The 25,494-nt window shown below is 39.9% G+C and overlaps 1 protein-coding gene across 2 annotated transcripts in view; it reads left to right on the forward strand.

Annotated features, from left to right (window-relative positions):
- The window catches only part of TMEM104 (transmembrane protein 104), a 74,231-nt gene that overhangs the window by 28,340 nt on the left and 20,397 nt on the right, over window positions 1-25,494 (forward strand). For both annotated transcript variants that reach the window (XM_081850811.1, XM_081850810.1), the window contains exon 9: window positions 19,806-19,899. In XM_081850811.1, coding sequence (XP_081706937.1) covers window positions 19,806-19,899 — 94 coding nt within the window. The remainder of the gene's footprint in view (window positions 1-19,805; window positions 19,900-25,494) is intronic.

The raw sequence follows: 25,494 nt of genomic DNA on the forward strand, positions 1-25,494 counted from the left end.
CTCTTTGTGATGAAATAAGACACGTGGACACAAGTATTTTAGGTTAATGGGCTAAAAAAGGCCACAACTTTATTGTTTACAGAATGTGACTGATATTGGCTTAGGCGTTGGATCCGAACAGACTATGCTTGACTCCTGCCCGCTCTGCAGGGAGTCACACGAGGGTTAACAACCTGTAGGGGGAGCTTGTTGATGTGAATCAACTGGAAGCTTTCCCCTAGAGTCACCGGAGGGTTGTGCCATGGCCCTAGCCACCACCTGGGCATTGGACATGAGAAACTATGATTACATAGTTTCTCACTATGGTTGGTGTATCTAGCTTTCTATACTGAAGCTCTGATTGAACTTATGGAAATCACATTCGTTATGCCTGGACTGGTAGAGAGTAAGAAGTGTGCTTGGTTGTTGTTGTTTTTTCGGATTTATTTTTTTTAGGGGGCAAATGTTTCCCAATGTCTCTGACATTTGAGCCCCCCTTCTAAACTTGTTGTTCTTTCTGGGTCACCTCATCCCAGCAACATCCATGTGTGCTGGATGTGTGCACATCTCCTGGTGCACACCTGCAAACCAGTAACAGTTGTGTGAAGATCTCTGGGTTGCGATGAAAAGCTGTGAAAGATCTCCCAGCCAACCAGCCCTTCCCTTCATCAACTCCTGTTGATGCCAGTACAACCAACCCTTTCACACAAACCAGCCCTGGTGAAAGTGAGATGGTGGAGGTTTATATGGATTCTAGAAAAATAGATAGAATTGCAGAAACGTGCTCACTCCACCCAGGTCATTGGGTTCTGTAGAGCTTTCTGCAGGGGCGGGGGAAATAATGGGGCCATAGGAATGCATGAAAATACTGGTACTGTACTTAGAAATGGTACAATCTGAGAGACAAAGAAGACTCTAGCAGGCTTCCTTAGTCAGGGTGTCATTGTTTAGTTTAGTTACTTTTGTATGTCTGGTCTCTCCTTGTTTGCTTACAGACTTGTAAAATTTCCTTTCCCCCTCTTTGCTTTATACAAGTACAAGCCTCTAAAGGCAGTCTGTCTTCCTTGCATGTTAATACTAATTGGTATGGTTATTATCACTATTTAACCCAAATGGCCTTTGTGCAGAGGGCAAGGCTGGTTGAATGAAGCTTGTCCACAGGGACGGATTTTATAGCAGCTATCCCATCTGGCTCTGAGCAGTTCATACACACACAAAAAAAATTTGATATGAAGAGAACAGAGGCTGCCTTATACATTCAAAGGAGTCTTCTCTATTGAGATACCAAAGCTGAATATGCCAGGTACTTTCATTGTATGAAAACATATTTAAAGGATTCATATACACTGGAGCACCATGATCAGGATAGGGACCCACCTAGTATCAAATATAGGTTTAGACCATAGCGATCAGTGAGAGCAAAAGATGTAGCATATTTATGCTGCAGCTCAGTAACATCTTATGGGCATTTTTGTAACAGAAAACATGCAGGAAACCCTCTTTTGGGAGACTTGTCCATTTGTCCTTGTCTCTGAGCAACTCTTTTCTGTGTACAGTCATACCTCAGGATGAATACGCTTCAAGTTAAGCATTTTCAGGTTGGGCTCTGTGGCGACCCGGAAGTAATGGAGCACGTTACTTCCGGGTTTCGCCGCATGCGCAGACGCTCAAAATGACGTCATGTGCGGAAGCGGCAAAACCAGACGCGCAGTTGCGTGCTATGTTCGCTTCAGGATGTGAACGGGGCTCCGGAATGGATCCCGTTTGCATCCAGAGGTACCACTGTATTGTCAGAGTTGCATGGGTCTTGCAGTGCAAGGTGGCGGCCAGCATGCATCTTGAAACAATGAATTGTATGTATAATCAATTCTGTTGTGTTGGCATAGATTTTCATTCTGATGTCATTAAATGCCAGAGATAATCAGAGTTGCAAGGGCCTTATAATTAGTTAAGATAATGCCGGTAGTTATGCTTCATGTTAATTTATATGGATATTTGCATGTACACATCAGTACGTGTTCTCTTGTATTTGCACTGAGTTTGGCCTGGAAAGTAGTGAATCCTGTTTAATGTTCATAACTGCAAAATCACAATTTAAAAAACACACCTGCAAACCACCATTTTGAATTGTGTGGCCCTTGCAACTCTGCCAGTGGTTGTTATTTATGTATTGAGTTAAGGGGACCAGACCAGCATCTGCACCAAATTTCAGCTTTACCTGATCAGTTTCAATAAAACCACCAAAAAAAATGCTTGTGGGCTAGGTGACAAGCAGCCCTCATTCCTGACCTTGCCCAAAAATGACACCATAATGAAGTACACAGAGAAGCAACCACTTTGTAACACGTTGGTAGTCTTGGCTTCAGATAATATTTAACAATTTTTTGTGATAGTTAAATAAGCATCACTTGACTGGTCAGTTTACAGTATTTGATGGTTCACTTGACTGGTTGTTGACTCTAGTTTAGGCATGCTTAAGCCTTGAAAGTGCTCTTTGCTTGTTGCCTTTTAATAATTGCAGATTTACAAAAGTTTTGGAAATAGAAGTTCTAGCATAACTGCACAAAGTAATGTGGAGTTGAGGGAAGTGTATGCACACATCTTGATACAATTTTGACTAGAGCAGGTGTGAGAGGCATGAATGTCGTAAGGCAGGGGTGCCCAAACTTTTTTCAAAGAGGGCCAGATTTGATGAAGTGAACATGCGTGAGGACCAACCAAAGTTATTAAGCTTTTTTTAGGTTTGAAGTTGTTGAGCTATTTTTACAATTTTACCCCAAAATTGTTGAGCTTTTTTTGGGGGGGGGGGATTATTAAATTGACCAGCCCCCAAAATGGACTTTAGGCATGAAAGGATATTTTTCGCTCCATAAGACACACCTGACCATAAGGCGCACCTAGTTTTTAGAGGAGGAAAACAAGAAAAAAATATATTCTGAACGAAACAGTAGGTGTATGATTTTTGTGGTTCATGCTGTGGCCACAGACATGTGATTTGACAGTGAATTTGGGGTGACCCAATGCAAAAATCCTGAGGATCCATGTGATCCGTGCTTTGTAACCACGTTTTTGTGCCATTGCGACCCCAGGAAACAGAGGTTGCGTGATTTTTTTGGTGCAGGCTGTAGCCATGGACATACTGTGTGATCTGATGGTGAATTTGGGGTGAATGAGGATCCATGGGCTTTTACCTCCCCCCTCCCAGGCAGCCTCCCTAGCGTCCCTTATCTCTCTCCTGATCCCACCAATCAGCTGCTTCCTTTCAACACTCCCTTCCCTCTTGTTTCCCTTAGTGTCTTTTCCTTAGCTGGAGCAGTTTTTTGCTCCTCCTTTTCTTCTAATTTCTCTCTTCATTGATTTAGTCTTCCTGTCTCCTCTCCTTGCAAGTTTGCTATCTTTACCTCCCTCTTCCCAGGCAGTCTCCTTTATTGCTAGAGTCCCTTATCTCGCTTCTGATCACTTGAGCTTTGTTTCAACACCCAATTCCCTCCTTTTTTTTTTTTTTTTTAAAAAAAGGCATGATCTGCTTTTTGCCCCTGAGCAATTCAGCTCCAGGGACCACACATTCACTCCATAAGATTCACAGACATTTCCCCTTACTTTTTAGGAAGAAAAAAGTGTGTCTTATGGAGCGAAAAATACTGTAAGCAATGAGCTAAATGCCCACAACTAACTGGTTTTCTTTGCCCATACCATGATTTTGAGAAACTGATGAGTTGTCACTTGCTTCAACCACATTAGCTTTGAGAAATCCGCTTGATTGCACTTTGCAAGCCCAGGTTGCTCCAAACACTGGGATCACCATCTATGTGATTCTGTAATTATTATTCTCTCATCCTCTAATAGTAGAAGAATGCAGTACCTTACTTCTTGGTATAGAACTTAGCATGCAGGCCTGTTAATATGACATTCCCTACTTTCAGGGCCATTAGTCTTCCATTAACTTGGCAAATTCATTCTGTCAATTGCCTGCTTTTCAAAGACAACTCAGTCCTACTATTTTATAGCATTTTTCTTTCAGCCTATTATTTCCAACCTGAACCCAAAGTTGTAGACAGACAAATGACCTGTTTGAGCTTTTGCTTAATTTGACATAGCTGAGATAGTGGCAGATTTCCTCTCCTCCCTGTTCTGCAAGTAAAACCTCAGGGTCCTTTAGAATCAGCTTCTGAGGGGATGAATTTAATTTCTTGTTTGCTTCTTGATGACACTGTTGTGTTGGGACAACAGAGAGCTCAGGTACCTTAGTGCTCCAGGGTGGGAACTGATCCTTGGATCTACATTGAAGGGAGACTTCAGGAAAATAGAAACTGCTGGCTTTAAAGGATTAGCTTGTCTCTCTTTACAGAGAGATCGATAACACACTGGACCTGAATGTGTTCTTTGTACAGAGATGTCTCTGTACTTCATGATGTGAAATTTTTCTATTCTTTTTAATTGAAGCCTGGATTATGCTGTCACTCATTCTGACTCTGAGCTTTTCTGGAGGAATGGTCTTAAGAAAGGGCTTTTGCAATCAGTTGTCCCATTCCAAACACCATAACCATGGCCTATACAGAGAACAAATATTTGTCTTGCATTGCTATGCCAAGGGGCATAGTTGGACTACTTACTTAAGAGGCAATCCAGTCCAAAGAGCTGCAGCTCAGCTGCAGCAGTTGGGAAGCTATACTCAAAGTTTGCCTTGCTAAACCACAGTGTGGCAGCCTTTCAACAAAGATTTGCTGTCCTTAAAAGAATTTGGTGACGTCAAAGTATATCTAGATTAGCCAAAAGAGGGTAATTGTGTATTATAGCAATGAGTCTTATGAAGCAAGTGCTTTAGATGAAATTAACTGTTTTGATGGGGCTGCACATATTCTATATGTCTGAGATCAGGTTGGGGGGGGGCTTTATTTTTTTAAAAAGTGTGGGTACTATCTCCCAGCACTTTAGATTAAAGAATATCTACAGTTCTTCATGGGCATCTCATTTGAGTGACTGGAGGCAAATGAGGACAGGTCTACTCTGGTTTTAATATTTGAGTGCATGAGAGAATTTTGGTACATTCAATAATGTCAAACGGGGCAAGAAGCTGCAGTTACTGAAAATTTTTCTTAGTTGATATTACATTGGTTTGCCAGGTCTTTGAATTTAATGTTCTCTCTGTTAACAACTAATTGTATTCACTTCTCATGGTTCCTTGGAATTGATCCTTCTTCCATTCCAAAATTAAGTTGCTGTTTCACATTATAGTAATAATAAATCTGAAAAGCTTGTGTTATGTGACTTCAAACCTTTCTTTTTGAAAAGAAAAGAAGTGACACAACTTTGGCATTAAAAGGGTACTCAGCTGTTAAACCTTCAAGGATTTTGAATTCATGGAAATCAGAATAACTGTTTATATCCCTTTTGCCTTCTTACTTTTGTGTCACGGCTAAGATGAGATTTGAATTGGAGGCTTACAGCTTATACACTTAAACCAGAGGTTTTCACCCTTTTTGAGTCCATGGCTCCCTTAACCAACTACATTCTTTCTGAGGCACCCTTGTGGGGTTCAGGAGCCCAGTTATGTCACCCCTTGCCTGCAGAGTTGGCAGCCTCTCACCCTTTTGCAAACACCCTCCCCTGTGAAGTGTTCCCTCAGCCTCCTCTCCTCTCTCCCCTCTTTGGGAGTCCTCTGGGCAGCCCCAGTCTCTGAGCTGTCCCCCCTGCCCCAAAGAGGAGGTGCCTCCCAGAGGCACCATTCGCCTGTGGGGCTTATAGCCAGGGCTGCTGCAATAATCAGCTGTGCAAGCCTTTGGGAGGCAAGAGGGCATTAGAGGATGGAGGGAAGGAAAGAGGGACAGAGGCCAGTGTTGCCTACGGCACCCCCACCATCATTCACGCACCCCAGGGTGCTGTAGCACACTGGTTGAAAACCACTGTCTTAAAGTTTTGCAGTACAGTAACTATATCTACAGAGGTGCTTCTTTATTTTACTGGATTCCCATACACCTATGTTTAAAAAAGGGATTTCAAAGCAGCCTACAATTAAATTATATTAGAATAATAAAACAATCAGGCAAACAAAATAAAACCTGAAAGCAAAAAATAAATTAGAATAAAAGCAGCAAACTAAATAAAAGAGCTAGTAGTTAAAAACACATTGAGGTATTGCTGTCTTAACCTCCTTGTGGAATACTAAAAGATATGGAGCCAACTTCACAGGTATTGTGCCCTCAAAGTGAGGTTGGAGAGGAGAGTAGGATGAAAAATAGATGAATACTTAAATGGTCCTGATACAGGCAGCCCATGAGGACTTTGAGAGTGCTGAGCTACCAAACAAAATAATTTCTGTCCCAAGGGAGCAGCTGTTCACCAGCCAAATAATGGGATAAGCCTGTGAAGGCTTCCTTTTGGGGAGCAGAGTTTATTGAGTTGTCTAAACTTACTGTGTGTGGTAAATACACTGCACCCTCAGTGATGAAGAAAACAGACACCTAAACTTTGTGAGATCTGTACTTGACAATGTATGCTAGTAATCAAAAAATAATTTTTTGGGGGGGACACACAAATTTAGTTTTTTCTCCCGAATGCTTATTGTACAAGTGCACATCAATAAGTCACATTCAATTCATTTTGCAATTCTAATGGCAGTGGCAGATTTGGATTCCATCCCTGCCAGTGGCATGGTCTAGCTTGGGTTCAGACCAGTGGCACTGACATTGCTGAAACAAAATAAAAAAATTCCTTCCAGTAGCACCTTAAAGACCAACTAAGTTAGTTCTAGGTATGAGCTTTCGTGTGCATGCACACTTCTTCAGATACACAGATAAATACAGTACAGATAAATCATTGGCCATGCTGATATTTGAGATAGGGATGTGTGAAGCTGAGGTACAAAGTTGGAAGACACACACACAGTCCTAAAAACCAAGAAATAGCACTTAAATAGCAAAACCAATATCCTTCCCTGTGGTTTCACTACCTGTGGGGCAAACTCATATATTCATTGAATTAATTATTACCTTTAGTCCACTGCTGATGCAAACTTTAGAGAAACATTTTGTCATCTTTTGAGAGCAAATACAACTCTTGCAGAGCAGACTTAGGATATTGTTATTATTCATTAAATTTCCATGCTACCTTTCATCTGAGGATCTCAGAGCGACTTACAATATAAAAACACAAAAATATGTAACATAGAAAGAAACAAAAACACCCACATGTGTTGCTCTGTACAGTAGAAGCAGTTTGGCACATTTCAGCTGCTTTCTTGTAGTCATTTGCTTTTCTTCCCTTCCCCCTCTGTGTTGATGTAATTAGAAGATACAGAATGGAGAAGGTTGGAAGCCAAGGAGGCGCTAAAGTGATTACAAGATACTGCACCATAAATACTCAGGCAATGAAGAATTAAACAGTCACCTTAGAAAATTGGCAGTGTCTGTATTTCTACACACACATGTAAAAAATGACAATGGAAGCATATTTGCACTATAGATGCAAGCTTGCTGTTTGCTATGACTTCGTTCTATTAGTGCTAGGAACCACATTCCTTTTGTCAAATTGCTTTCTGAAAAATATTCTGGGTCTTTTAAACATAGCAAGGGAGAAACAGGATGCAACTCACTGAGTTTAATAATTTTTGTTAAACTATATCAGGCCTTGATAAAAGCTGGTCTTTTGGTTTCTTAGCAAAGATGACATAGTTGACAATGACAATTCATTCTTTCATCATAATATTGCACTAATGTGAGCATTCCTTAACTGTGAATGAGCACAGCAGTTCATTATCTTCAAATGATTCAGTTTTTGTCCCCTTCTTTCATTGGAAAGAAAGAAGAAGCTGAGGCCAGGTTGATTAGATTAGCAATCTAATCCTTACAACAAGCTTTTGAAATCAAGGCAGGAGTATGTTTCCCTAGCTCTTGGTACTGGGTTCAATTCCAAATTTTTAATTACTTTTAAATCCTTTATATGCATAGGATACATATTCTAAAGGTTCAGAAATTAATTGGTAGCCCTATTTATACCTATTTCGAAAGTTAACAAAAACATTTGTCACTTTTGAGCCTAAGAATTATAATCATCATAATGCTGAATAGGTGTTTTTAAATGTGGCTAAGCATGGAATAAGACAATTGTATCATAAACCATGCAGTATGTACAATGGAATCGAGAAAATTGATTTATGATGATTTATTTCGCTATTCAGCAAAAATGCCATTTAAAATCCAGCTTGCATCTGAGCCTTCTTGGTGAAGCACATTTACTTTCTCTGCCTTTTTTTTTTCCCCATTTTTAAAAGCATCTTCAGTAACTTGCAAATTACAAAATTGACATGCTATTTTCTTAGATATCAGCATCATAACAGCTATCATATCTCTTAATTTTTATAATTTAAGCCTTCCAAAGGTTTTTGGAGAGTGCTGCCCAAGCGGATGGAATCTTCTGTTTCCTGTGATTTGTATCATAAAACTGTGAAGGATAAAGCTTAGATTTTAGCTCAAGAGCCATCTGGTGCTTTTGCTGAAGATCAGAATTCATATGAGAGGGAGAAGCATGTCAACTGTCAAACTGCAAAGACAAGACAGATGGCATGCAAGGTTCAGGAAGGAGTGTTCAAGGGAGTGTTGGCCATCAGATCAAGAGGGGACTTGGGCCCCTTTTCTGCTCCTGATATTTGCAATTGATTGGTTGTAATATCAATGTATGCAATGCTGTTGCAGTGTTCACAGCTTCTGTAATGGGGGCATAAGGACAGTAGTTGCTGGGGGTTTTGTCATAAAATTACTCCACCAGCTATTGCTAATGGCCTTACAGGCTGAAAACAGATAGACTGAACCAGCAGTGATGACTAGTTTTTGGAGCAGTAAATAGAAGCGTTATACTTGAAATTGTTTTTAAGGCGATTGAAACACTTTTATTGTGATTTGAAGCACGTTAGTATCTCCTTAAATGGCCTAGTGCTTACCAGCAACTAACTCCAGAGCTTGTTACTTAGGCCGTTAGCTACCTTGTGAGCTCTGGGTCAGTTTGCAGAATGGGCAGTTTAAAAAAATCTAAGGTGCTTGCCTCTGTCAGCAACATAACTTTGCTTACTGGCTTTATTATTGCTTACACATCTACCAAGGATCTTATTCAACCTTCAAAGCTATCACAACATTTTAATGTCCTTTGTCGACGAGATCTTCAGCAGAGCTGTTATTTATCCTCTATTGAAGGACATTCTGTTTTTCTGCTCCTTAAAGTACACGTTTGGTTTTTACTGTCCCACACCTCGCAACTGTAGGCCAGGCAGTAGCCTTGCCAGTGCAGGCAGTAGTATTTCTCCAACCCCCACACAATTAAATGACATTGGAAAATGTGAGACTCTATACTGCTCTCGTATGGAAAAAGGGCTGTTTAAAAATAACCACATTTCATTGGTAAGAGTAGGTAGGGTTGGTGGATAAATTTGATTCAGTTCGTATTTAAAGGTAAACTTAGCAAATCTGCATTCTCTGAAAGCATATGTGAAACTAAAACACAGCCTTCACTCAAAATTTGTACCTCTCTGAATTTTGCAATGCAATTCTGCAGCCAAATAAGGTGTACAGAAAACATAAACTAAGATTAAGTGTGTTTATAAATGCATGTATTAGTGTAAATAACATACAAAAATACAGCATATTAGGGGAAATTGCATACAGAAATGTGTTAATAAAAATTCACACTAAAAGACTGTTGAATTTTCATGAGATTTTTTAAAAATAAAAACAAACCACTAATTTGCTGCAGAAGTGTTGAGAACTGAATTTTAGATTGGAAGAATGAGTAAGCTACATACTTGTAATGTAACCCTTTAAACATTTTATATCTGGAATTCTATTACTAACTGCCTAGTCTTGGTGTTTGCAGCAAGATGGTTCAGTTGAGCCCAAGATATTATATTGTTATCTAATAAAAGAATGTAATTTAAAATATTGATGGCAACAGATGCAGAAGGTGAGATTCTGAATTCTGGTACAGGCACGTAAACGAATGTTGACTTTGGGAGGTAATAACAGACTTTAGTACGTCAACACTTTTCCAGCTCTGTAAGCTGGCCTGCTGCTCATTCTCTCACTAGCCTGGAGGCAATTTAGAGAGATAAACTGTGTTTCTTCCTCCTCCTCCTCTGCCTCCTGTATCACCTAGCTACTAACTCTGATTGGAAACAAAATATTCAGCAAAAGATACAAAACTGTTGCCATCTCACTCTATTGTGTGCTGGGTTGGTCTAGTTTCATATGCAAGATACTTATAAGGAAACTGACTTCTTCATTTTAGTGCAGAGCTTCTAGTTGGTTACTTCAGTAGCCTTTGATCAATGTTTGTCATTCCAGAACAGGGGTGAGAAACTGGATCCTGCTTGGTGGGCAGGATTCAAAATGGCCTACATTCTGCAGGCCACTGGGGAAGGGGCTTCCATTACCTGGTGTCAGGTGATGTGACTTTGAATCCATGGCATGCACAAGAAGAATTAGGAGTGCACTCTGCATGCACTCCAGATTATGAGTTTCTTCTTTTGCAGCCTTAGCTTACATTCAAGCTACAGCTGGAAAGAAAGATTTAGGAGTTCATTTTAGAATTCATTCCTGAGTTTTCCTTTTAAATTGGCCTGCTGGTTTACCTGTGCCTTGACATATGATTTCATGTGAAGGGTATGTGGGTGTGCTTTGGACCAAACCAATGTCATGGGCCAAATAGGAGGCCCTGGTAGACTCATGGGTTAGAAGTTCCCCACCCTGCTCAAGAGAGAGAGAGCAATGAATAGAGCTTATAGGAGTTTTCCTGTAGATAAGAATAACTGCCTTGCTTGATCTTGGTTTAAAAATATTCTCCTTGCAACAGCAAAGGATGTAATAAATGGATATGCGGCTCATGATTGAAAAGCAGGCATAATTTCTTATCTTGTTCAGTTTGATATGAACCTTTCTTCTGAATCGATTGTTGTCAGTTGTAAACCACCAGGGTTAAGTAATGTGCTCCAATTTGAAGATTTGCCTGTTTGTTCTGCCTCAGGTTAATTTGCTAAAGCTTAGCAGGCAGGGTGATAAATGCCTTAGATATTTCTAAAATAGGTAGCTTGGGATGTAAGCTGCCAATTCCAGAACTCTTGAAGTGCCAACTAGGATTCTGTGAGTTTAGCTACAGCTTTATAGCTTGAAAGGTTTGATGCTTAATATTTATTGAGCTAGTGCAGACAAAATATATTCTTTTTCTGAAGAAAAAGTGAAGTTAAAACCTTAAGTCGTGTCAGGAACCCAACCATGAACAGGATCCTTGACTTTTGACTCCACCTCAATATGCTTGAACCCCTTCAGACCTTGGACCCATCTTTGACTACTACTTGGAGATAAACTTTTATTTTTAATTATATATTGCTGTCTTCCTCTTTTTCTCTCTAAGATGCTCAGTTGCATCTTAAGAATACAGAAGGGAGTACAGAAGATGAGAAAACCCACTTCTTTTGAAATTCCCTCTTCCATGTAAATTGTAAAAGTGCAGGGGAGCTGCCCGTATCTGCATCTGGCCACCCTTTCTTTGTTTTCTCTCTTTTACAGCCCAGTCCTAACCACGTCAACTCAGAAGTCCTATTGAATTCAGTGGGGCTTACTCCTAGGTAAGTAGGGTTAGGATTGCAGCCTAAATCATTAGACACAAGATGCTAGTTATGTCATTGCTGCAACCTACCTTAAATAGGAGTGTGGTCTACTTCTGTCCATGAGTATAATGCACATCCTGTAAATTATTATTTCTTTTCATGATCAGAGTTGCTGTATGAGCGTCGCAACCCCATAGTCACCTTTGACTGGACTTAACTATCCAGGGGTCGTTTACCTTTTTATAAGGGCTCATCCACACTTCTTTTTTATTTAGTTTTTATTGCCCATACTTCTGCTTGTCCTGTGCCTACAAAGCACAGATCCAAGTGGTTTTCTGCTTGCCCTATGCTTTCTAGGCATGGGTCCAAGCAGTTTTGCCTTTTCCCTGCTGCTTTCCCCTGGAGAACCTATTCTTTAGTGCTAAATTGGAGCAAACATCAATCCAGAGAAAACCTGATTGAAATTTGCTCTGATGCCACAGTAAACAGTGGGTTTTCCAGGGAGAAAGCATCAGGACAATTGAAAGTGTGGATGAACCCTAGGTTTTCATACACTAATGATTTGCTTTTTAACACAAGAGATAATTAAAGTTCATTTGCTTTTCATTTCCCTGATAGCAGGATGCAAAAGTCTTAGCTTTTAGAACATTTCTTGTTTCTGAAATAAAAATTATGCTGGTCTTCCTATTTGTGAACTATTCACAGTGTATTTTATTGCAAAACTAACAATCATTCCTTAGGAAATGGTTTTAATTGTTACCTGTGGTTCATTCGTCAATCTCCCTGCATGTGAGAACTTTATTTTGGGACTGTACTTTTTGCTGGTTTATGACAGACATAGCTCCACTGTGCCTGCTAATGGCAGTTAGTGACATGAACCCCTTTTGAAAAAAATGTTTAAACATTTCTACCTCCTCTCTGATTATCCTTATCTTGGGGACTGGACAGTTAGAGAAGCAAATTCATCATGCCTTTTGGCTCAATTTGAGACTCATTAGGAGCAAAATATATATTTTCTTAATCAAAGGGACTGGGAAATAGATCCATAGTTCAGGTACAATGATTTATATGTTATTTCTCTGTGATAATCAACTGAGTGAAGGAGAGGGTGTATTTGAAGATGTACTCTGAAGCTGATCAGTGGGAGAGGATATGGTGGTGATTGAGAATTTATAACCATGTGCAAGTAAGATTACAAAACTGTCTCAGAAGGGTTTACTTTAAAACCCTTCTGACATCTACCCTCATAGCAACTGATCAGGCAGCAGTTTTCTCTGAGTTTGCTGCTGCAAATATGTCTGTAAACTAGGCTTTCCAGACAGGCCTTTGCACCCTGAAGCAACAATTGATCTGAGGCAATTACAGGATTCCAACCCTGTCACCTCGTCTATTGGGGATTCTCCGTCCTTCCTTCTGCTGGGCCAAGGTGCTGTTTTTGCCAGTTGGTTCTGGTGTGTTCTAATTTGCAGAGAACACCTGTTCCTTAATTATCCACATCCCTTGTCTGTCTCTTTGTTTCAGCTCTTTTTGATGTATGAGCTAATCATCTCTTTTTGAAGGGGGTTGTGTTAATTGTTTGACTGTGTGTTCCTAAGGAAGAAGGGCTGGGAACTGAATAATAACTTCCAGATTTAAAAGATGGCTGCTCTTCTTTTGGTACTGATGCAACTTTTCGATCTACTTGCTGTGGTCATGTGTTTTGGGGTGCACCAAATAATCATTGTTAATAGAACAGTGAGAAAGGGAAGCATATGAGAATCTTAACTGCAGTTGAGCATATTGTGCTAGTATTGCTTCTAGATTGCCTCTAAACCAGGCATGAATGGGAGGGGACAACCAAAGTGCTTCTGCTGCGACAACCTAAGTGTTAACTTCAGTCTCCATGTCTGTTTGTCACTGATTCCCCAAGCTACCATGCTTTGACACTGAATTGTTGCTGGGCAGTAGTGAATTGTATTGTGGGGCTGTACCACTTACCTGACCTCCTTCTTGCTGAGTCACTGCTTCATGGGGGTAGGAGGACGCAGTGGTGAGGTCAGTGCAGTACTAGCATGCAAGTAGAACCAATCCTTTGATCCAGCTGGTGCTGACCTTATCACATCCTCATTCTCGCCCCCCCCCCCAATCTCTCCATCCTGATATGCAGTGCCTTCGCCAGAGGGAAGTCAGGTAAATAAGACATACATACTGTGCCATCAGCTACTACAGCTAGGTAAAACAAATTAAAACAGAAATTGTTGTTGTTCTTTAGTCGTTTAGTCGTGTCCGACTCTTCGTGACCCCATGGACCAGAGCACGCCAGGCACTCCTGTCTTCCACTGCCTCCCGCAGTTTGGGCAGAAATACAGAAATACAGAAATACAGCCCATTAGATGTATGCTTTCATCCCATAACACTTTCCACTTTAATTCTAATTATGCAAGCATAGTTACGGAAGTTTTCACTTATTCTTTATATTTAGAACTTTGATACAGGGAACAGAAAAGAAAACATAAGCTGAATGGATCAATGCATCTCTTTATAAGTAATCTTTCCCCCACCCTCTTCCCTTGCCAATAAAAATAATCCCTCTGCGATAGGATTCTATTTCACTTAGCTCAGTCCACGCTCACCCACATTTCAAACCTCTTGACATTCTTTGAGTGTTTTTTAAAGCCCTCTTCTCATTATTATATAGCTTAGTTAATTAGAGACTTTTGGTGGAGTGGTACTTCATTCCCCGGTGATAGCAAATCAGCATAAAGAGGTCACAGCTCCTTCACATGTTGTGCATTTTCTCTGATCCTGTTGTATTGCCTGGGCGGTGAAGGAAAATTGCATAGATGAAATGTTATTCTTGGCTTCTAATGCTGCATTTTGTCAAGGGTCTCTGAATGGGCAGGTTTTCAAAAGACAGCTTCAGGATGTTTATCTGAGCCTGTTCACATCCTCACATTGCTTTTAGACCAGTAGTTTTCAGCCACTGGTCCCACTGCCTCCCACTGGGATCTGGAGAAAGAGGGCTGGCGTAGAGGAGGAGCTGTTTTCTGAAGCAGCAAATGGCGAACTTTACTGTCAGCAGTAGGTCATAGCTGTCTGGTTGGTTGTTTTAATTAGCAGGCTATTTTCTTGCATAAATGTGCCCTTAGTGGCTCACAACACAATAAGAGTAATACATCTCAAAAAATCATTGATTAAATGCCGCTTTTCCACACTGAGCTGTGCCTAAAGCGGCTTACAGCAAATGTCCAAACATCGAAATACAGAGCATTGGAAATACAAATCTACAAAATACAAAACATGCCAGTAAATTAAAAAATGATAAAAATCAACTATTTGGCAAACACAGAACAAGTTCAACAGTAATTAGTAAAGGTAAAAGGTAAAGGTACCCCTGCCCGTACGGGCCAGTCTTGACAGACTCTAGGGTTGTGCGCCCATCTCACTTAAGAGGCCGGGGGCCAGCGCTGTCCGGAGACACTTCCAGGTCACGTGGCCAGCGTGACAAAGCTGCATCTGGCGAGCCAGCGCAGCACACGGAAACGCCGTTTACCTTCCCGCCAGTAAGCGGTCCCTATTTATCTACTTGCACCCGGGGGTGCTTTCGAACTGCTAGGTTGGCAGGCGCTGGGACCGAGCAACGGGAGCGCACCCCGCCGCAGGGATTCGAACCACCGACCTAACGATCGGCAAGCCCAAGGCGCTGAGGCTTTTACCCACAGCGCCACCTGCGTCCCTCAACAGTAATTATCTAGGCTTAAATATGTAAATTCAAAGAAAAACAAGAGTTAACAATAAAGTTTTTGGTACTGGTCTTGCTGCACTCCAAGGAGCCTGACTTAAATACAATTCAGAGGAGAGGGGTAGATGACATACAGCTGGCTCCCATATCTCTCCTCCAGGGGAGACTGACAGCATCAAAAGGCAAATGTCAGAGAGGGTGATGATGCACATATCAGCTGCTGATGCAGGTCTTATTGCCCTTCAAAAGCCCTCAGTATCATGGCTTAAATACAGTACAGTGGTGCTCCGCAAGACGAATGCCTTGCAAGACGAAAAACTCGCTAGACGAAAGAGTTTTCCGTCTTTTGAGGTGCTTCGCAAGACGAATTTCCCTATGGTCTTGCGAGTTCTTGCGAGTCCCCCCCCTTTTTCTAAGCCGCTAATAGCCGCTAAACCGCTAATAGCCGCTAAACTGCTAATAGCGCTAAGCCGCTAATAGCCGTGCTTCGCAAGACGAAAAAACAGCAAGACGAAGAGACTCGCGGAACGGATTAATTTCGTCTTGCGAGGCACCACTGTACAGAGGGGAAGGGTCCCCTCACCAGACCGGGTGGCATTACGATATAAATAATGTAAAATAATAGTAAATATTGCAATCCAAACAACCCGCTCTTTTCAGTGTCACTTTTATAACATTTTTAAGTTGATACAAAATTATCAGTCATTTTGTATCAATAGTATCAGTTGATACTGTTGTAATACACAAACCAGTCACAGGAAACGTTCTAGTGCAGCCACATAAGAAATTGTATAACTGGTGCGTCAAAACAGAAATGCTTATAAGCTTGTTTTCCTTAAGAACTATTTTAGCAAACCTTAAGTCTTAATTCATAAAACGTCTATGTTATTTGAAAGCCACCCCATGTCTAAGCTAAGTTCCATGCTACTTGCAGGTGTTCTCAAGGAGACACAAGGGAATTTTTAGGTTGATTGGTAAAAGGAAGCCTTATAGAAAAATACTTTTGCTTGGTGGTACTGAGAGTTTAACAGGAAGGGTGGATAAGCAGAGGGTTATACATGATGACTTGGCTGGAACTCCTTCACCCGGCCCAGCACAGGACCCAGGGAAGCTGGGGTGCCATTATAGAGACATACTGCTAATTCTTTATTTTATTTTTAAGGATCCTCAATCAAGGCAGGAGTACTAAATTAGATGTTATGATGTCATTGTTCTTTTTAGCTTTGTGAACTATCCTGCAATCAGAACATGCAAAAATTAGCATATAGAAGAAGATATAATTGGATAAATCAGTGAAATAGTGAAACATTTGCTATTATGATCAACTATGACTCTGAAGAAAAATGAGATTAAAATTTGATAAAACTTAAATGTGCAGAAGGAACTGAATTAAGTAATTGGGCTTAATGAACTGGTTAATTATTGATTTCATGCAAATGATTGTTATTTCATTTGTAATATGAGGCTCAGTTTTTAACGAATTAGCTGATTTATTATAATGAAGAATCCCTTTAATGAATTAGTGGATTAAAATAATTAGGAAACTGAATAATAATTGTTTTACCGTTGATGGACTTGATGCTCTAATTTGAAAGGCGAAAATATCTTAACTAAATAAAGAAAATGAAGACAAACAAAATATTCATCCAAGAGATGCATTAGAATTACAGGGACATATTAGAATCAGGAACATATGGAAGCAGTCCCAGAGAGAGAAAAGGATGCACGAGAGATTAGAAAAAAATATTTTTTATAGTTTGAATCCCTAGGGAAGATACAATTTTCCTCAGATGTTATCCCAGATATAAAAATATATATTTTAGAATGTCTATGAAATGACTCTCATAAACCTTTCTTTGGAAAGCATATTACAGAAATAGATGCTTTTCAAGAAGGTGACTTGATTATATGATGTGTGTGTGTTATATATTAATTAAAATATATTGAAATTTAAAACCTAAAAGTTGGATTCTGTCATTCTGTGGCATACGGTACCATACCCTGGTGTTGCTGTTCTTTTGTTTTGTTTCGTTTTTGCAAGTGTTTAAAAATTAAGAATAGTAATAGTAATAACCTAACTCATCTGAGTTAGGTAATGGCTATGTATTTGAATAGGTGACTTCAGTAAAGGGAAAACTATCAGATATTCATAAAGTAGTTTAAAGATGGAACCATTAAATATTTTAACATTTTACTTTGGACCACATTTTTCATATTCTCCCATGGACAACATACTTGCTTCAACAAAGCATAACTCATCAAATTATGATTGGTGGAATAATGTTGCAGGAAGTTTCAAATCATACCACTGACAAAATCTAGTCCAGTAGATTGAAGTCTATTATATTATGTGTATATAACCGTCAGAAGTGCAGAACAATGCAAATTCAATGGTCCAAATGGCTTTCTCCCCCAGAACTTTATAAATTAGTAACTTTACTTATACAAAATATTTTGAATTTTGATAAGTGGATGTTTGTTATAAGAACATAGGGGGTATTTTATGGACAGGAAAATTTGCATATATAAAAATGTTATCCCCAAATTTCATTTCATTAAGCAGTCAGCACTACTGACTGATGGACTGTGATTAATAAAAGCATCTCATATGGCAAATAATGAGTTTCTCACAAAATAAATGGAGAGCTAAGATTTTGAAATATTGAACTGTATTACAAAGCTGCAGTATTGTTGCACCGTTGGGAACTTTTGAGAGCTTTGAAGAATATTTATGGCTTTCATTGGAATGAGACTAAACAGGCTCACTGACTACCAGCTTTATATAGGAATTAATAAAGAACTGACATGTAGAATCAGGATTGCAGCTAAGGTTAACTTGCCCTTTAACCGTTGGATAAATTCTGCCTCTTTCTTAGTCTCTTTATCTTGCCATTATAGGTGATTACAATAATACTAACTTTCCTTTTTTTGGTGTTTTATTTATAAATTTTGAATGAACAAGAGAAGAAAAAAATATTGCTTGTCTAGACAGTAGAAATAAATGGAAATTGGGTCTAAAATTAATCTTCCAATATTTTATCAATATTTACAAATTAGACATTTTAAAGAAAGGTTGACATTTAATAGTGCTCTAACTATTTGAGTTATTAGACTATCAGTGTAATGGATCTATAGGACTTTTCCCAGCAGTTTTATCATGTGCTTTTAACAAACTGCTTTGCAGAATCAGCTTTACTGTTCCTTTAAAAAAAATGGGAACAGAACATTGATATAATTACACAAAATAAATTGCAATATCTATTAAGACAAAGTGTGTCTCAATTTGTAACCTTTAATATAAAAAATTGTCCTTGACACCCATAAAATTGAAGAGAATCTATATTAGTAATGTGAAATATTGAAAATCTAGCAGTTTGAGGGCTGACATGATGCCCTTTTGTTTGTCACACTGAAAAATTAAAATGGTCTGGATAAATCTTTTCAGTGAAGAGACATGTGTTAGGGGGATCTGAAATTGGGTCTCCAGCTGTTTTTTAAAATAAAAGTTCAGTAACAGGTGAGGGGAGACTAGAATCTTACTGGGACATCTTTCTGAATGAGAAATCATTGCCTTCTCCTCCCCTCCCTAGCTGATTATTTGCCTCAGGGGGCACCACGTACTAGTATTATAGGGCAAAGACTAGCTTGGGGTGATTTTTTGTTGTGGCCAATGTTCCCGTTCAATATTGTGGTCATGATTGGATACAGCCTCTCTCCCCCCCAACCCAGGGGCCTGGTAGCCACTACAACTTTTTTTCAGTAACATAACAACAACTATAATGGTAGAGAATCTGATAGCATTCAATATACTGGCTCTTCTGTTGGGTTATTTGAAGAGAGTCCACAAGAAGAGGAAGTTGAAGTGATATAAAGCATAGTTGTGTTGGCAAAAATGGGGATGTGAAGAGATGGAAAACAAAACTGGGTGTGTGTGTGTGTAATGTTCGACTTAACAAGTTTGGTACAAATTGAAGAAGAATGAACAACCATTTAGAAGTGGGAATCTTCTGTTCACTTTCGATACCTGTAGAGGGGTCAACCAGGAATAATTTTGGATGTTTTAGCACCTTCCCTAAATTTATACTGATTTGCTCATCATTTTTTGTTAATTATATGCTAATTCTCCCCCCCCCCCCAATGATGTATTCTTTGTATGGGGTGTTTAATATTGACATTACAGTATCTTTTATTAAAATCTAGAGAGTACTACTGCTAAATAGGTTAGCAAGAACAAGTATGCAAGCCTAAACATAATATGGGCAAAGAATGGAAAATAAATATTTTGTAGAGCTACGTAGCAGTCATAGCAAATATTTATGAACCAAAATTTCACAAATGTTCTAATTCTGCCCTAGTCGGATGTCAGTCAAATGGTTTGACTGTGAAAAAGGTTTGTTTTCATTTTAAAACAAAAGAATGATTATCAGTAATAGAGACAATTTATGTGAGTTGTACATAGTGAGTTTGCTTTTAACTCCATTATTTTCTTGACTTTTTGTTTGTTCCTTATTTCAGGCAGCATTTACCATCCTCTTGGGCCCATTCACCTTTTTTAATGTGCAGAAAACAAAGTATCTTCAGATCCTGACATCACTCATGAGGTGGATAGGTAAGTCTATGAACAACTGCTGTGCTGCACACACATTACAAATCATGATATCATTGTGAGTTCCTCCTCTGATCTTACAATAGTCATGTCATTAGACTGCTTTCAATGAGTAGTTTTTCATGCAAGTGAGATGGTAGCTGATAGGCAAGACTGCCAACAGTGCAAAAATTGCTGCATTGCTAGCCTTTGTATCTCCCTTGGCCAGGCTGCAATTGTTAGTTTGTATGTCATGAACCTCTCTGATTCTTAGCCAGGAGACTAGGGTTTGTTGCTGCAATTGCTAGACATCTTGGAAACCTAGAGAGAATAATAAACTTCATGAGTAAAGAGGGAACCGCAGTATAGAAAGATAGATGCATTTTATTTTAAGGTGTAATTGAATTTGAAGCTACATTTGTATGTGTTTATGCGCCTCACACGGCCGAAAGCAGTTTTTCATGAATCTAATTAAGGTTTGGGATACATTTGTTGCAGGCAGCATACATATAGGAAGAAGACTTTAATGAGGTATTGAGCCCAAGATTAGACAGATCAACAAACACAGGACATGCTAATAATATCCCAGTTATCTTTTAAAAATGGTTGGCTGGGTATTTGGTGATATTATCACCCTAACAAAAGGGACTGCACTTATTATTCTAGCGTTCATAGGTCTTTTTATTACACTTTTGTAACATCATTTTTCAAGTCTGTTGTAAAAGCAGAAATAGATACGATGTTTAATCCTGATCATGCACCATTAACTCTTTATTGGGAATTTAAAGAGAAATCATCACCTATTTGGCAGCTACATTACCTTTTAAAAGAGAATTTCCGTGCGCTGCTCTGGTTTGCCAGAAGTGGCTTAGTCATGCTGGCCACATGACCCGGAAGCTGGACGTCGGCTCCCTCCGCCAGTAAAGCGAGATGAGTGCCGCAACCCCAGAGTCGGCCACTACTGGACCTAATTGTCAGGGGTCCCTTTACCCTTACCTTTAGTCTTCACTGCAGAGTAGGTGGCTGGAGTGGTGGTGAGATTCTAATCCCATTGTTATGGATGGATCATAGATCAAGTCCTCCCAATGTCCCTATCCATGAAACAAAAATGGTATGAGTAAGCAAGAACAGCATTTGTTTTACAAACAAGAGATTCATTTTGTATCCAGTGGTGCTCACTTTACACAAAAAGGCAATCAACGACAAATGCAAAAAGCAAGAGCGCTCAGTCAACAAGTACTGAAGAGTCTTCAGCTCTGTGTATGCTCAGAACAGATGAATGATTATGATATAAGTTAAAGCTACCCACATGGGGCTGTGTCTGAAGCAGTTTTGACTCCTTCCATATCTGCTATAGTGGCTGTGCCATATAGTTCTCATAACAATAGATGAAGTAGAAGCCTTCAAAGTGGGTTGTCTGATCAGGCACGCCAATCAGTCACATGGTTTTGTTCATGAGTAGGCAAACTAGGGGCCGGATTCGGCCCAATCACCTTATAAATCTGGCCCACGGATGGTCGAGGAATCAGCATGTTTTTACATGAGCAGAATGTGTGCTTTTATTTAAAATGCATCTCTGGGTTATTTGTGGGGCGTAGGAACTCGTTCATATTTTTTTTCAAAATATAGTCTGAAGGACAGTGGACTGGCCCCCTGCTGAAAAAGTTTGCTGACCCCTGGTTTTGTTGCTTAGAGATCCATGGGAGGGACCTCTTTGCCATAGCTGTATTCGGGTTTAGGATTGGCTGAGTGATGCAGAAAGCTGATTGGCCAGAGAACAGGAGATTGGCAGAAATGCCTCTAGGTCCAAGGAGGCATAAAATGTGTGGGGAACAGGAAAGTGTGTGTGGATTTGAGATTTGGGGGAGGAAATGTTTTAAAACTCCTTGACATACTCAGTGGGAGGGCTGTGCCCCAGTAGCCCTAATGAACCAGCCTTCACTGTCCTTATCACACCATTTTTACCCTGACCATATAAAATCTTTGTAGGCTCTGGCTTCCTTGCTGGAAATGGTGATCTCATTAAGTGGTATTAGGAATGAAAACGTAATTCCTTCTCAGGTCACTGATCCAGGGCTGATCACTCAACTTTCACTCTGTGTAGTGTGTAAATATATCATGCTGATCTCATCCTGTCTCTTTGAAAACCTGACAACTGTCTTTCCTGAAGTTGTAAGATAATGAAACCTTAGTACACAAGCCAGGCTTTGCCTCTGAGTGCTTGGTGAAGATGAGAAAGGTGAGAACAGTTTGGGCACAATGTAGGGAGAAACCTGTTCATTAGTTTAATTCCTGTTCAGGGCCAGTGGAAGATAAGCTGCCCCCAGGTAAAATTTAATGACTATGGCAATGCCTTACTGACTATTCAGTGCATATGATTTTCAGTGAATTTTTTTCGAGAGAAGAAGGAAAATAAGAGCTTAGTGATCTTATTGAAAAGTCAGAGCTGTTGTCATCCAGGGCAGTATCTGTTTATGCAGGGCAGCAGTGGGTTCAGATTCTTACCAGCACCTAATATCTTCCTGTTATTGTCTGAGCACACACAAGCTTTGCGAATTCCATGCTCATTGGAGCAAGTGGCGATCTTATTAAGTGGTAATATGAGTTTGAAGAGCAATCCTTTCTCAGCTTGGAAACAGAGTTATTTGCTGTTAACAACTCTCTCACTGGCCTTAACTTAAGCAAATGAACTCGCCTCTCCACCCCTGTTTTGCAGACTCCATCCACTTGGACTCAAGAGCACAGATAGCATTTCCTGGCTCATTACAAGGCAGTGGTGCCAAAGGTGTTTCTGGAAGCACCCTTGAGCTTTCATGCCAAACTCTTTGTGTTAGGCAGACAGATCCTAATTAGTATTTTGTACTGTTAACAGGCATGCATCTATTTTTTTGTTTCTGCTACTTACAGGATTACATTACACTGTAGCCTTCTCCCTCTGCTTAGTTTGGTTAATTCTCTTTGTGGCACAATGAACTTGGCAAATCAGAGATCAGAATCTCTTTATAATGGAGCAATAAATTTGAGGGAGCCGACTCACCTTAGTAAACTATGATTTTTAAAATCTGACACAGTATGCCTGGCACAGGAGTTGCCTTGCTGTGCTCAGTGGTTTCATTCAGGCTGGCAGACATTAGTCTGTTCTGCTTCAGGTGTATGCTAAATTAAGATGACCATTGAAGATCATCTTGGGGACCTGCATTTTTCAGTGGTAGTGAACACAGTCCCTTTGTTTTGAAGACAGCCACCTACTGAAACATCAGGCCAACAATATGGCATAAGAAATATTTGAAATCACCTAGGGCTTCAGAAAACAAGTGTGATAAAGTCAGCAGCTCCCGACAGATGGGGTAGCTTTTGGGCATGGTCTGGAAACAAAGGCTGGCATGATGTAGCAAACTCCTTGTCATAACAAATAAGAGGAAGAAGGGCACTGGGACACATTACCTGAAGTGGAGCAAGCTCCAGATAAAAGCTCCTCTCAACGCAGATGCCTGGATCCATATTGACTCCTCTAGGGATCCCTTTTCATGCATTCATTTAAAAAATATTTTCAAAATGCTGATCTTGTTTTCATATTAAAACGCATTCTAGCCTCAGTAATTCTGCTACTCTGGCAAGTGCGTTAATAGAATTATTGAAAATAAGCCTAGCTATGGCCCTGTTATATTGCTGTTAGCTAAAGCAGTATGTGCGAAAGCTTGCAGACAATGCCTGGTGATGTGTTAGAAGCCAGAAGGAGTGGTTGCATAAGATTACCAGCGGTCAAACGTTAAATCAATGCCTTACCTTGCTCCATTACTAGCAGAAGCAGATCTGTGTATAAGAAGCAAATGTGTCATTCAACTATATATACGTAATATAATTTGTGTCACTTCATAAAACCGAAAGAATGTTATGTAAGTTGGCTCTTCTTAGCACAGAAAATGGTGTCAAGATCTTAAAGAGTTTCAGATAAGCTAATGTAGCTTTTTGCTCAGAGATGATCCCAAGGCAGAAGTGATGAATGTTTTACTGGATCACAGAATTCAATAAATAGTTGTGTTTCACCACATGCATTGGTTCAAGAAGTGCAAATCAGGTAGGTTTGCATTAAAATACAAACTGAACACATTTACAGTGGTGCCCCGCAAGACAAATGCCTTGCAAGACGGAAAACTCGTTAGACGAAAGAGTTTTCCGTTTTGGAGGTGCTTCGCAAAACGAATTTCCTATGGGCTTGCTTCGCAAGACGAAAATGTCTTGCGAGATCCTGCGGGGGGTTTTTTTCCTCCCCCCCCCTTTTTCTAAGCCGCTAAGCCGCTTATCTGCTTATTCGATAAGCCGCTAAAAGCCGCTAAACCGCTAATAGCACTAATCCACTAAGCCGTCAATGGGCTTGCTTCGCAAGACGAAAAAACCGCTAGACGAAGAGACTCGCGGAACGGATTCTTTTTGTCTTGCGAGGCACCACTGTATTAACATGCCTAGTTAATTATTAAATAATCTGACCATAAACATTGATAAAGGAAATAACTTGTACTTAATATTCATTAAAAAGTTCTTCTAGCACCTCTGTTAATCTGTTTCCCACTTTATTAATTATTGTTCATTTTATTAAAAGAATTTCTAACCCACCGTTCATTGAGTAATCAATGAAGTCCTTTTGTTCTTTGTCTCTCCAGCTGCTTTACCACACATCCAGATTAATTCACTCATCCTTATTGTATAGTGCTTGTCCTCCAAAATAACTTCATTGTCCTCCAAATTTGTTTCCTTTTGGTGGAATCCCATTGTCAGCTCCAATGCCCACAAATGGCCATAGTTAAGATTCCCAAATATCTAGTCCACCAATTCATTCAGTGTGTGCTTGTTACTGCTAAAACTTATTTAAATGGTCTCTTACCTCTCTAACTTCCCTGTTGCTTCTACTTCCCTGTTGCTTCTACTTCTTCTACTCCTTCAGTTCAACTTTCCCTCCCATCTCTGCAACTGCCTTGGGAAGCTAAGTGAGGTACCTGAACCTTTCTGTTGGACCTTGATGGGGTTGCGTGTGTGTGTGTGTGTGTGTGTACGCGTGCAGTTATTTTAAGCTAATATGGCCCAGACAATAGGACAGAGTCTTGGTTGGATTGCTGGATATTATCTGGTCTCAGAGCCAAGATGTCCCAATTATGAATCTGCTCCCAGATGAACCTGACCACATGGCTGGTCTAAACTAGTTCCAGTGTTGCCTCTTTGTGTGTGCACATGTGCATGACAAACAGCAATGGAGGCTGCATGCAGCCTCAGTAAACTGTTTGGTTTGGGGTAACATCTGCTCCCAGGAATATCTGTGAATGAATGAATGATCGCACGGGAGATTTCTATTCATTGCCTGTGCTATCATCCACCAACCTGCATTTTTAGACTGGATAGATCAACTCTTGATCAGATCTTAATAAAGCCATTCTTAAGACCTGGAACACATAAAGGTGAAGTTGTGTTTTGCCTATATTGAGCTTGGTCTTCTGTGCTTGTCTATAATTCTGTTTTATTTCTGCTTCATAAGCTGGAGGGAACTACTTATGCAGTGTGATATTACTCCTTTTTGCCAGACAACAGCACAATTTTTATTTTTCTTATGAAGGTTGCATATTCTTG

The sequence above is a fragment of the Podarcis erhardii genome, assembly GCF_964252035.2.
Source record: "Podarcis erhardii genome assembly, chromosome: 2".
Lineage (NCBI taxonomy): Eukaryota > Metazoa > Chordata > Lepidosauria > Squamata > Lacertidae > Podarcis > Podarcis erhardii.